The sequence below is a fragment of the Lipophrys pholis genome (genome assembly GCF_963383615.2).
Source record: "Lipophrys pholis genome assembly, chromosome: 11".
Lineage (NCBI taxonomy): Eukaryota > Metazoa > Chordata > Actinopteri > Blenniiformes > Blenniidae > Lipophrys > Lipophrys pholis.
In genome coordinates, this window is record NC_137631.1 from 22272612 (window position 1) to 22286807 (window position 14196).

At 41.6% G+C, this 14196-nt stretch overlaps 1 protein-coding gene across 2 annotated transcripts; it reads right to left on the reverse strand.

The window, feature by feature from the left end:
• Positions 1 to 4: 4 nt before the first annotated feature.
• On the reverse strand, positions 5 to 13996 carry det1 (DET1 partner of COP1 E3 ubiquitin ligase). Of its 2 annotated transcripts, none has more exons than XM_080476061.1 (9): positions 13698 to 13988; positions 11705 to 11995; positions 11286 to 11552; positions 10992 to 11204; positions 10470 to 10693; positions 6992 to 7121; positions 6258 to 6448; positions 3873 to 4064; positions 5 to 1172 (listed from the first exon to the last, which is right to left on the reverse strand). In XM_080476061.1, the coding sequence occupies exons 2-9, from the start codon at positions 11951 to 11953 to the stop codon at positions 983 to 985; spliced, it is 1656 nt and encodes a 551-aa protein (XP_080332187.1). In that variant the 5' UTR covers positions 11954 to 11995; positions 13698 to 13988; the 3' UTR covers positions 5 to 982. The 2 variants fall into 2 exon arrangements, with proteins under 2 accessions (XP_080332187.1, XP_080332186.1); XM_080476060.1 differs by having other exon boundaries at positions 6 to 1172; positions 11705 to 12062; positions 13698 to 13996.
• Positions 13997 to 14196: the final 200 nt, after the last annotated feature.

Below are 14196 nucleotides of genomic sequence, written 5' to 3' on the forward strand. Positions count from 1 at the left end.
TTGTAGAAGAGAACACAATTATTTCTACTCTCACCCCCACAATAAGAATAGAAAACAATTAAATACAATTTTATTCATATAGCGCCAAACACAGAATACAAAAGTGAATGATTTACTTATATCAATTACATATGTACTCAAATTTTCAAAGCCTATTTTAATAATTTTTTTTAGCTGATTAAGTGACAATCAAATATAGTTTCTGAAATTACTGGAAAATACCATCAAATCAGATGTTTTTCACATAATTAGGCCATAATTGTAACAATTAAAAAACACATATAATGATTGTAGAACTGGCAAAGCAATGATATTCAAATTCTGTATATGAATAAAATTTAAAATGTGAATAACCATTGCCAACTGTATAAATATGAACACAATGAGCACCGTTTTTAATGGTTTTATTGTCCTAAAATATATACAACTCCAACTGAATATAGACATTAAAGAGTAAAAACAATATAAAATGATCTTTCTCCACATCCACATAAGAAAGAGAACGTTTACAGGATTTGTTGGTCACAGACCAACTGAATAAGCAATTCAGATATGAATGTGCACGGCAGGGAAAAGTAAAAAGAAAAAAAAGAAAACACCTTTGGTTCCTTGGAAGAGGTCCGGCTACCTGCGGCTCCCTCCTCCGTCGCACATCAATCCCTCTCTCTACATCTCCATTTACACTTATTCCAGCCTCTCCTCCCTACAGGACTCTCTTTGTTCGTCGGGGGAAACGGGGCGAGAGGAGGCCAAAGGAAAGGACAGAATTGCTGCCATCTGGCTGAGGGGGAGGAGGAGTGACCACTGTGTGATGGCGGGGCAGAGAGACCACGAACAGCGGTTTCCACATGGGGAGGACGACGGCCTCGGAGGGAACAAAGTGTTTTGTGGCTCTCGACTGTTTCCTGTATTGTTCCCAGCAGCTGCTAACAGACGCCTGCGGTTTGTCTCCAGAGAAGAAGTCCGCGCACCGGCCAGCTCCTCACGCGCACACGTGTCGCATGTGGAAGTTGACGACGTACTCCGCGTTGGTGCGCTGGACGGAGATGGCGAAGGGCTCGAAGGGGTGGAAGGTGAAGGCAACCAGGCGGCGCACGGCGTGATTGACCGGCCTCCCCAGCAGGCCCGCCTGGATCTTAAACTTCAGCAGGCCGGAGTCACGAGCGTAAAACCTGGAACGACAGCGGGAAATGAGGTTGATCATGTCCCATGTGGCTGCTGACACAGTGCTCACCAACACGCGTTAACCTTCCAATCAATCAGTTTAGGGAAATGACACCTTAGAAATAATGCCGGCTCCTAATGCTCCCCTTTAAGTGCAAAGTAGTAATGAAAGCAACCGTATTTGAAAACATATCCTGTCAGCAATCTGTGCAAGTTGATCATTTTTTTTCAAGAGAAAAATGACAACAACATCATCATCATGCTGTTTTTACAGATGTCTATTGGGGAAGATGATGGCGAAAAAACACAAATGAAAGCGAACGCGACTTCGCTGGCTTTCTCTGTTGAATCGCTAAAATAACCAGTTACTCCTATTAGAACATTTAAATGAATGTTTCCTTTGCCATGTCGACACTTTAAGGTGAAAACCGTCCCACCAGTCCAATACGACCACCCCTGAGTAAGACTGTGGGAACTGTGGTGACAAACGTCACAATAGCCGTTCTTTGCCAGGGACGTTGTGACGGGTAATTGTAGGAAAAGCACAGGCGTCACTTCGGATGACGGCTGTGTTCTGTTCGTAAGTCGTGACAGTGAACCGGAGCAGACAATAAGAAGAGAGCGAGAGGATAATCTGAAGCTGCTCTGTCTGAAAGTTACAACATCACGGTGGAAAGCGAGTGGAGTTATATAGTTCGTGAGCTATTTTACTACTAACTGAATTTGTCTACATGTCGGAGAATCCAGTCTGTGGTGAGATTAGATTAGAAGACACAGTCACCGCACAAGAGTGTGTCTCCTTTCATCTTTGAAACTGAAATCACAAGGTTCCTTCTTGGAAGACAGTTTATTTACAGAAGAGCTGAGAATCTGTGTTGCACACATGAATGAAAACAAGGCAAAGTTTTTCTTTGCTGATGCCAAATGGACTTTTCTTGTTGTAGCAGTTGATTTTTGTTTTGAGCATCACGTGTTTAAAATCGGACGACTGATTGGCTGCTGTTCCCCACAAATGCGGCGGTGCTTAAAAGTGGAATGACAGTAAAAGCTTTCCAACAAAGAAATGTCCTTAGTTTTTGTTCCTTGTTGACATATAAACTGTGATTAAGAAAATAAATAAATATATATATATATATATACACTTGCCTAAAACCCAAGCGAGTGGAAAACACAAGCAGAGGATCGAGTTGGATGGCGTCACACCATCAACGTAGCCGCCTCAACCTTTGAGAGTGAACGTAGGAGCAACTTAGCTGTAAAGAGACAACAACGGAAAGACCGGATAGCACAGCCATCAGACCCAGATGACCAATCCTTTATCTGTCGGCACTGCAGCCGAGCCTGCCGTGCTCGCATTGGACTTATGAGCCACGAGAGGTCTTGTGGGAGAAAACGGGGTGGACCTCCTTCATGAATCTTCGTTCGCGAAGCCAAAGCCATGAATGAAAAATGCCTAAAACCAGCAAATATCAGTATATTTTGCTGAGGAATTCAGTCCACACACTGATTTTATTAAACCAATTATCAGCACTGATGATTAAAAATACAAGAGGATCTCAGACATAATTTTTTTTATTATTTGTGATTTAGATGTTTTCATGACTTTGATTGGATTTTGGTTTTGAATGGTCATCACCTGTTGATTATACCGAATGAACCTTATTTTAAATATAACATGTAAGAAAGATGAAGAATCATCTTACATATAAAATACAAAAACCTGATTAATCTTTATATATTTTTCTACTCCAGCTTCCTAAATGAAAGCATATTTTAGTGCTCCGTGGTAATTTAATTTTTTCCTGGATGTGAACTGTTAGTCAGGACAAAACAAGACATGCCAGGCAGCATCTCAGGCTTTGGGAAATGTTAGTTGACATTTTTCAACATTTCCTGACATTTTGAAGAACCTTTAGTCGGTAAATGGGGGAAGTGATTAACAGTCCAATTCTGAGCAGAATAATTGCTCCGCATCCGTTTCACCGACTGATCCTTCTCTCTAAAACCAACTGTGATCACAAGATCGGAGTTACTCGCTCTGATTTGAGATGTATTCAAGGTTAGTTGATGGATGAATGTAGATTTTCTTGAGTTTCATTACAACTAAGTCGCCTGTGGAAAGTGGAAACCGTCCAAATCATGTGATAGATATAAGGGAGGAGACTGCTGTTCTTGGCCGGCGTGCAAAACATAAAAACAAAAAATTCAAATATTTATCATCAACTCAATGCAAAACATGTCGCTGTCAGCATGGACACCATGTGAACGTTGACCTTTGTGCTTTATTTTAAGAACACATAATTGTATTTCAAACTTTAGAAAAAACAAACAAACACTGTATTTGAAGGTATGTAAGTCTATTTATGGACTTGGTCAAGCTTCTTGTGTCAACTACTGATGTGAGATTAAAATTTGATAAAAATGCACTAATTATTAAGCCCCTATTCATTCTTTTTGCTCACTATACTGCCACCGCGACTCCATACGGACTAAAAGCAGAAAAGTTATCCTGCCTGTTTGTTTGATATAAATGCTGTTTTAATGTGAGGTGACCTCGAGAGGTAATGGAAAAATAAAGTGCACTATTATAATAATGGGGTTCTGGGTTCAAATGCCGGCCGTGGTCGTTCTGTGTGGAGTTTTCATGTTCTCCAAGTGTGCATGTGGGTTTCCATCCAGCCTTGTGAGTGCAGCCTTGGGTGTCCTACCTGATGGGGTGGTCTCCGCAGGTCTTGGGTCTCTCCATCACAGACACCCACTTGTCGTCGTAGCTGAAGAGGGAGAGGTCAAGGTACGGGCTGCTGCTGTAGGACTGGGCGCTGATGGGCAGCTGGCCCAGGAGCCGACGCACCGCCTCCGTGTGGCCTCCGTATTTAGCGTTCACGATGGTGTCCTTAAACCTGAGGTGCACAGAGGTGGGGTATATTAGCATTACAAGCAGCACAGGCTTTCCACGATATCTGCCTGTGACCTGTAAAAAGCGTGATTTTTTTTTTTTCTCAAAACCTCCACTTTATTCAAAATACATTTGTGTTTATCTGGGGGGGTGGGGGAGAAAAAAAAGAAAAAAAAAATCCTTTGTGAGGCCATTCTTGGCTAAATTATAGTCTTGAAACTGCACATTTGGAGCACTCAGTAGTCTCACCTCTCCTCCAGTTTCCCCTTTTCTGTTTCACTCTCCTAAGCGCTACATCCAGATTTCCCATATCTGCTCTCAAATTGTTTTGTACGACAGAGTCTTCGTGCTCACTGGACTCCCCGTTTTCCGTCCTCCGCGTGGCTCGTGGCAGACTGAAGCCCGCTAAACTCGGCTCCGCTGCCAGCCGATCCTTAAGAGCTACAAATCTGGTTTGCTGAATGTGCTCACCGGCTTTCAATTTTTTCCCCCTTTCCTTCTTTCCAACATCAATTTTCACCACTCTGAAATCCAATTCTGAGCTCTTTTCCTCACTCAAACTGTCCTTTATCTTCTTGTCCTTCCTCACAAGGACCCCCCCCCCCCCCCCCCCCCCCCCCCCCCCACCCCCCCCCCGCCCGCCCACCCACACACACACACACACACAAACCCTCTGCCTCACCCTCCACACAGGACTTGGTCACCTGCACTGGCGAGTCAAACCGCCAAATTTGATCACGGCTCCTCTGGCCGCCCTGACCGTCTCAATGTCTCCTGCCAATATCCACATTAAGCCCTAAAACTCCCTCCTTCCCCTCCTCCTTCTGCCGCAGGCGATGGCTGATGTGCTTCACTTCCTCACCACCGTCTTCAAATCCTACCTGACATTTGGCTGCATGACATCAGCTAGACTTTTCTTTTTTTTTTTTTTCTCTTTCCTTTTTTCATTCAGAAACTAAACCCCATAGCCACTCTCGGGCACAATTACTGTCAAGTGGGTAAAAAGACTCAGACTCCCTGTGGTCGACCTGCCATTTCTTATTCAAGAACAAGAGGATAAAATAACTACAATAACCTGCTGACTTTATCCATCTTCAGGCAGCATGTCAGTACATTTCTCTTCATCTCTGGTCCTTGTAGCTTAATCAGATAATATTTTCTAATGAATTTATATGCTTTTCAACAACCTTGGGATATTTACGCCTGTAATTAATATTATTTCACCTGGTAGATGACGACCTGGCAAAGAGGAAGATAGACAACTTACAAAACGCTAAAAAGACAATAAAATAATGTTACCGTTTGCCAAATCACCTGACACTAACTCAGCAGAACAACCTGCATCACACTCAGAGACACTTTTCTCACAACAGCTATCAAAGCTCTGAACACTCATGACTGTTGGTAACTGATCTGCTTCACCGAGCCGCAACTGCGTGTTCAATAACACTGTTTTCTATCTATAGTGTTTTCTATTGTCCACCGTCTTGTGTGTTTACATTCCTGCCTTATGATTACTTATTGATGTTGTCCTTAGGTGAAAGCTAAAGCTTAATTTCTTTGGAATTTGTACAATAACAATACAAGAAATCAATTTAGTTCAAGCATTTCACCCATCTGCAGCAGAAAACTGAAAGGAAAGCAACCAAAAGAGGTACAGGCTTTCAGCAATGGATCGATGACTGTGACTTGTGTCGCATATATTCGGGAATGTTTGTAGTTATAGCGGGTTCTCCCTAATGAGTGTTACGTAAACGAAGAGAGAGAGCAGTGACTTTGAGTTGTCAAAGTTAGACCTGCTCATGTCAAATAAAACCAAAACAATTTCAAGGAGAACCATGAAACTGTTCCTGCTTTTGCATATTGGTGACTGCAGGCGTATCCACCAGCGTTTGGCTTCACCGCAGTCTAAGAGATCTAAGAGGGTGTCCACATCTTTTCTTAAAGTCAGTCATTGCATTGTTTCTTTTTTTAATTATAATTTTTTGGGTCAATCTTGCCTATTGTTATTTTCCCATGTTTTTAGTGATTTTAAAATTATTGTATTTATTTCTTATGAGAAATGGAAATGCCTGGAAATGGACTTTCTGAATAAAAATGTATTATTGTAAATACTTTATGAATGGTACTAATCTTTGTGGAAATTCGGTTGTGTGCTTCCTTCAGTGAATTTTTTCCCTTTTGCGGTTTCCAGTACCTTCTCTGGACCTGCCGAGCGTAGTTATTGGACGAGGCGGAGCAGGGGAACTGCACCGCCTGGCTGTGCAGCGTGGCGTTTCTGAACAGGTCGCAGAAATTCTCAAAGAGCTCCAACAGCTGGTCGGAGGTGTTCTCGAAGACGGCCAGCACTTCGGTGGACACCATGTTGTAGACGACGAAGAACGACGGCTGCGTGGGAAGCAAAGAGAGGCGATGTGAAGGGTCTGAAGAGAGAGGGCTTATCACGCTGTCTCTTCAAACTCCGTGGTGACCTTGAAGAGTAGAATACCATGGATACTAAGACGGTCATTCTCACATAATGATGCATTCAAGGCTTCTTCCAAACGCAATATAGTAAAGTTTTAATATGATAATATTCACATTTTTTTTCAATGACATAACGCAAATTGCTTATTAGTACATAAGTCAAAGAAGCAACATATCATGTAAATAAAGCAGACATTAATTAGGTCTACTTGTTGTCTGAACGAGTCGCGGCGCAGAATCTGCAGTACTGACGTGTCCTTGGAGACCTGAAAGTGGAATTCTAGTTATACAGCATAAACAACAAAAGAGCGACAGCGAGGTGCACAAAGAGAGCAGAGGGAGGAATCCACACTGTGTGTGTGTGTGTGTGTGTGTGTGTGTGTGTGTGTGTGTGTGTGTGTGTGTGTGTGTGTGTGTGTGTGTGTGTGTGTGTGTGTGTGTGTGTGTGTGTGTGTGTGTGTGTACCTGCGAGGGGTCGGTCACTCGGAGTGTGACCACATCTTCGCTGGTGTATTTAATGAAGAGGTGATGCTCGTCCAGCAGCTGCATCTTCCACATCCTCAGCCTCTTCAGCTGATCAAAAAACTGGAAAAACCTACCGCGCAAAGAAAGAAAGTTTAGACCGAGAGCTGGAGTTTTACACTACCGCCAATAAACAATGGACATCATTAATATGGCAGACTGAACAGTGACAGCAGAGTTTATCCACTTATACTCAAGTGTGCCGTCGTACTGAGCTGCAATGTGCTAGGTACAAAATGTAGCAGTCAATTACTCTTTACTGAAAATACAAGTATCACTTGCATTGCGTTGTCTCAGAAAATAATTTTTATTACTAATCTGCACACAACCCTACGTAATTATTTACAGGGAATTCTAGCAATGAATACGACAGGAAGATGATAAAAATATCAAATTATTCATTTTCCATCCAGCTTTCTTTAACTTGTGTGGGTCACAGATTCTTCTCAGACGGATGTTTTTGATACTTGGGTACCCGGGAGAAAACACGTACATGCCCAGGAAAAACATGCAAACTTTACACAGAAAAAGCCTCCAAGTTCAAACTCGTCGTTGGCATTTTCTTGCCGAGAGGCAAACATGATGATGACTGAGCAACTGTTAGATAAACTGATTCTAATGCAAATCCAGTGATGGAAACTTCTATTTATAAAATAACATGTGGTGTAAATAAAAAGTGGAACAGGTGCTGCTGATGAAGACAATCCATAGCCCATTTTATTGGTTAACATATTTCCATGTGAAAAACATCAGAAAGTCTCAACATCAGTCAAATATGGGTCAATGTGTGTGCTTCGTAAGAATGACTTTAGATTGTATATCGTGGGTTCAGATACCAGGAGGAAAATGCTAATCTGATTACAAAGAGAAAGACAAACAGTAGTGGAGGAATCACAAATGTACAGACAGCTCTTTGAAAGGTATTTAAGCATTTAAGACTGCTGATACAACAGACACTGTGGATACAGGCTAATGCGAACACAACGTACAGTTAAAAACCTCTAATGTTGGTGTAAGAAGGAGTTCAGAATTGTTTTGCCCTCCAGCTCCAGTAAACAGGAGTTGAGTCAATAGTGACCATCGAGACAACAGCTGAAGCTAACAGTTTATTAAGGAAAATGTACTTGTGTCGTACCATTCACACACACGCGCGATTTACAAAGGCATGAAACAAGCTCTAAAACATATTGCATTAAAGCAGTCATTAAATGAAACACAAGACAAAATAAAAAAAATTAATTCAAGAAATTGGAAGTGTTAACTGAACTGATTAGAGAAAGGTCAGTATACAATAATGTAAGACCCAATTTAAGTAACTGCAGAGATGAAGGAATCAATAAGCAGGGCAGAGTGAAGCAGCATAAATAATTAGTTCTAATTAGTTTCGCTTTCAGATCAAGTGGCTTTACAATAAAGTCATATTTCATTTAGTTTTAGTAATTCAAAACAATGTGCTTGGAGCAAGTGCTAATCAAAGGATGAGTGAACCACTACAACGCTTAAAAAATGCAATTTCAAAAGCTGTTGCTTTAAATGTGAGCAAAACCAGAGCAGTGCAACCATTTGCACAAGACTTTTCTCTGCTTCACATCATGTTCACACAGCTCTCTCAAGCCACCAAAGGTCGCCATACAACTTTTTTTTATTCCACACAATGACAAAGAAGCACAGGAAAGTGTCCAAAATATTTCTGAGAAATGTGTAAAAAAAAAAATGATATTGGGATATAAGCAGATGGAGTTTGTAATGCAACCCCCGCAGCCAACGCTACAGCCACTGCTGGTATGCTGCACACAAACATGCAAAATGTAAGAAAAAAAAAAAAGCTACAAACAAACGCCAACTACCCTTCAGAACGTCGTTTTATCAGCTGTGTCTTTTAAACTTACACCTGAATTAACTTAAACTTTGACCTCCTCCTTTTGTGCGTCAGTTGCTGCGCAACAGTTTCTTAGAGGATAAATTATACTGGGAAGCTATTAAAGTACTATAAAAGACGCAATGTCTGCGTCATAAGACATTCAGAGGATCTATCAAAAAAAGCAAATGTACTCCAGAAGAGCTCAATTCTGATCCTGGACGGACAATGAACTGTGTATTTTCATCATCTCCCTCCTCCCGCCTGTTTAATCCTGCAATGAAGCTCTCCAGAAAACCTTGGAAATATCTATATACTGCAATCCCATGTGTTGGTACAAGAACACACTGACACATGTTGGAGTGCAGGGCTGTGTGACGTCACTCTATTACTATTATTAGGGCTCAGTGCAGTGGGCTCTCTTGCTTTACCTCTACTTTTTGATCTGTGTAACAAATATTAATGTCTCTAAGTTGTACAAATGCACGGGTCAAAGTTGCTTTCACAGTGTGCAGAGATTCCCATCAGGTGTGTTTTAATGAATGCCAGCTTCTGTGTAAAAACTGTCTGAATGACTTTAAAAGGAATTGGGGTTTATTTTGTGCTACACAACAGTTATGAAGTGGCTGTTGCATTCGTCTAACAGTGCTTTTAGTAAATGGTTAATTAGTCACTTATGCCCCTTTAAAGGTTATCTAAATGTTCTTGGTACCTGTCTGTAATGAGAGAAAATCTGGCACCAAATATTGAAAAGACAAAGTAAATCACATCAAATCACATTTTCCATCTGTAAGTGATCGGTTAATGAATCAGCATTAAACACTAGTTATAGATGACTTGTTTTATAACGCACAGCCTAGTCGAGCTTTCCACAACAAACCTGGCCTTTAAATATTCAAATGATACTTGAAGTTTACTCAATGATGCCTTTGAATTTTTTATATATTCAAAGGATGCCTCCTCTTTCTGGATAGAAAATTCCGTCGTATAGTAAAATATTTCTCAAAAACAAACACAAAAGCTTGGCTTCTCTGCCGTAACTCAGCCTGCCTGAAATAATGTCTTTTCTCCAATCAATAGCTCAAACAAATCTGTGAAATTAAAGAAAATGATGATTTAATAATGTCCTGTATGGAAAATGCTCAATACAAGCACAAAATAACAACCCTCATACCAAGACTTACTGGAGTTTGTTTGACATTGACAAACATATAGAGTTTGCATATTTTCTCTGTGCACACACGTCTTTTTTCGTTTGCAGCAGGTCAAGCTGAATTGGCTGAAAACTGACAAAGTGAAAGAATACATATCACCAACTATTATTGCAGAGGTGGCATGATATTTAAAGTTAGCTCAGCTACAGTCATGGCTCAACTAAGCTGCACGTGTAAGAATGACTGGAAAGCGATTCAGGACTTAAAAGATAAATTTGTATGAATGGAAGGAAATTCCCAGTGTAGTGGAGGTGCCAAAGCCATCCGTCCAAACCTATTGCCATCAAACATGTTTTTGAAGAAACCACTGAGGCTCAGCGAACTTGCCCTGAAGCGGTGGAATCTTTACCTCCTCTTGGCGGTGGCGCTGCCGTCCTGCTCAGCCCTCCTCCACAGGTAGACCAGCAGCCTGTGCTTGAGGGAGTTGATGGTTTTGTCGGTGTAGAGGCGGGGGAAGCCAGGCTGGCTCTCTGCTTGGGCCTCCGTGTAAACAGCCGAGAGGGTCAAGAGGTCGTCCTCGTAGCAGAAGCGTCCGATAGTCCGAACGTCCAGAAACGTCCCGTCTGCAGTCACCTGAATTAGTGAGAAAGGGAAAATGGTTTAAACAGACCTGTTCTGTTGCATTTGGAATTTATCTAAAGTTTAGCTATTCATACTGCTCCTCAGTTTACAGTTTTGATCATTATCTGTTTAAACATAAGTCGACATTATTGAAGTTTATAACAATTTAACAATGTGACTCACTCATTTATATATCAGCTTTAAACATTTTTTTTTTTTTTATCAAACTACTTCCCAAAAAGCACAACATGTCATTAACCTACTAAGCCTAAAGGAATTCTTTGCAGCTTCAAACGCTGAAGCAGCTCACCTGAAACACATGAATGGTCTGCTGCTGCACCGACAGCACAGCCAGGATGTTCCTGTAGAGGTAGAGACCCTGGTTGTGTGACAAGATGATCTTGTCGCACTTAAAAGACCTGGTGTCGCAGAGCCTCCCCGTGTGGAGGTCGATGATGTGGAGAGAGTAGTCCTCCAGTGGAGATCGAGGATTGGGGGTCACAGATTCATTGTTGCGATATACCTGGTGGGGAAAGAAAAAGCAGGTCTTAATTCAAATCTGCATGACTTTACTTCAATATTTGCAGGAAGTGGATGCAACTACCTCAAAGAAGTATGGTGGTGGCTCCTCAGGGACGTACACAGCTGACCCCACGATAACGTAGCGGCAGTCGTCTGTGAAGAGGCTGCACTCCCGATTGAGGTGTTCTCCATTGGAAGCCACATTAGTCACGTGGAGTAAAGAGAAGAAGCGCTCAAACAGGCGGCCCCGGATGTTGAGCAAGCGCTGGTCGTTGGCTGTTAGCAGTGTTTCTCCTTCCTGACCCCTCAACAGGTCCTGAGCAGCCTGGCAGCCTTGGTATTCATATATCTGCACAAGAAACATCAACAAACGGGGAGGTTTGTTTACAAATTGGGGTCTTGTATGAACTTTAATAATTAAGTAGCTTTATTCTGACTCTGAGGAGACAAAGATTTGACAAGCTGTGGCGTGGGGAGGTGAACTGGGTTGTTTCATTTTACCTCAAGGGATGTCTGGTCAGACGAGAAGGCGATGAAGCAGCGTCCATCCGGTGAGAACTTCCTCAGGAAGCAGGGCGGCTTCTCCACGTTGACTACAGTGAAGTTAGGGAACAGGTTTTGGTGGAAGCAGCGCACTCTGTACCAGTGAGCTCCAGGTCGGCCGGAGCATATCCGACGCCGCTCGAGGCGATGGACCACATTCTGATTTTGGATGCGTCTGGGTTTCAGGGTTGGGGTGTCCTCGTCCATGGCTGAGATCACAGAATGAAACTCTTCCTCTTCCTCCTCCTCCTCAGTAGGTAGTAAGAAAATCAGAGAGTACAAACAGACGACTACATCACAAGCGCTGCCGTTTTACCTGTGTGAGAAGCAAGTTGGAAGAGATGAACAAATTTATGGTTCTGTTGATTGAACAATCTGTCAGTTTTGCTAATTCTATTAGCAAAACTGTCTTATTTGATCAATTAACATCGACTTTGTTCAGAACATGGCCAGCAAAACTAGATCCCAACAAGGGATTTAGGAAAGACTTAAAGTAGATACTTTCTTCTGCATGAATGTTTCGTGTGACTTTGATCGAAAACAAGTCAGACTGCCCTGTATTGGTTAGTACTCACAAATCCCAATGAGAACTTCCCTGGTTTAAATTTGGTTGGGGGGGGGGGGGGGGGGGGGCTTTCTATGTGGTGTTTCATGTCTTCTCGTGTGACACTCGAGTTTTATCACTCAGTCCAAAAGAATGCTGATTGGTGAGTCTAAACTGCCTGCAGTTGTGGACTCTCTCTCAGTGTTTGTTCTGTGATGGACTCAGGATCTGTCCAGGGTGGGCTCTCCCTTTGTCTTTAAGTCAACTGACATCAGCTCCAAAACTCCTTGACCATGAGTTAGACCGTACATGGTACGGGCATATGAACTTTTCTTTAATCTTTTTTCATGAGGTGCTTTCAAACTAATTACATTAAAATAATGTCTTGCTTGCTTCATGGAGATACTGAAAAAGTCACTTATTTTAATTGAGTATGATCAGAATAATGAATGTCATAAGACTGGTATGTCACATATAGCATTTGTATGATATAAGCCTGTATGCTATGTGCAGATTTTATTTTTAATGACTGCACTGACTGCCTGTGTGTCAGAATATTGACCTCAGAATCTTACTTCTTGTCTATAAAGTTCTGAATAGTCTCGGGCCTAAAAACATCTCAGATTTACTAGTAGAAAATGAAACCTCCAGACCACTGAGGTCCTCATGAAGAACTTTACTAAGTTTTCCCAAAGTCAGAAGAAACAAGGTGAAGCAGCATTTAGTTCCTACGCTCCACATGTGGAATAAACTTCCTGAACACCTGAAGACTGCTGACACACTTCTTTTAAATCAGCTCTTAAAACACTATTATTTGCTCTATGAAACAATATACTTTAAATATTTCATCACCTTTCTCTTTATAACGTTTTTACTTTATTCTCCTTTTGATGCATTTCTTAATTGCTTTGTTTTAATGTTATCACCTTTATTTCATTGTAAAGCACTGTGTATGCTCTAGTGTTGGAATGGTGCTATATAAATACAACTGCCCTGCCTTAATGTAAACTTTGTTTAAACTTTCTCCTCCACCAAACACTGAAAGCTCAGTTTCAGAATAATCATATTGAGCAGAGACATATACACTTTCTGACAACACCAGCTCACACTAGTTATCATCACAAATGTAATTATCAGCATACAAACCACCTTGCAAGCTATTATTTTTAGACTTTATATTTGAATTAATTAAATTGTGTGAATGTGATTGTATTAAATAAAAACGCAGCTCTATGCAGTACTTCCAAAAGAACACTCAAAACAAGATGAATCTTATAGATTGAGCTGTAAGAGTACAAACGAAGACAGCAGTGAGGATATTTTAAAGCACCATTACTTCAGAACAAAAGCCACCACGACTACAAGTAGCCTTGAGCCTGTATAAAATGTAAAAAGATGGATACTCACTTAATATCCTTTTAAAAGCTTTCTCTTTCCTCTAAGTTGTTCAGCCCCAGAGCCACAGTGGTTAACTTCATCCAAAGACACTGACAGTTTGCTCATAAACTATCCGTCCTTCAGGTGCTTAGGCTGCTTCCTCCCAGATTTTCAGCTTCGGTTCGCTCATTCAATCTACAAGCGCCTTTAAGTATCTCATTCAGTCTGAAAGAACCTTTAATTTGTCACGTTTGAGCAGATTTTAAACTCTCGAAGCGACCCGGGAGCCGCCATGATTGTTTGTTGTCACGTTGACTCGGCGGAAGTGTAGAGGAAGAAGCGGCTTCTTTTTCAAACAGCGACATCTCATCCCCTGCAGGTGCTAAGTGGTACCACACCCCGAAACGTACAAGTCGAAGCAGTGAGCACGGGATTCAATTCAGGTGTATTTACTGTATATGGTGCAGAATACAACAATCATTTCAATGCATTTTCACGGAGGAGAACCATAAAATTCCACATGAGCAAG

Bases quoted from the DNA above. Each gene is read 5' to 3' on its own strand.
- det1 (XM_080476061.1), bottom strand. From the start codon at position 11,953: ATGGACGAGGACACCCCAACCCTGAAACCCAGACGCATCCAAAATCAG. The intron at 11,205-11,285 runs GTAGTTGCATCC...TTTCCCCACCAG, and splicing joins CACCACCATACTTCTTTGAG to GTATATCGCAACAATGAATC. The intron at 4,065-6,257 runs GTACTGGAAACC...TGTGCACCTCAG, and splicing joins GCTCGGCAGGTCCAGAGAAG to GTTTAAGGACACCATCGTGA.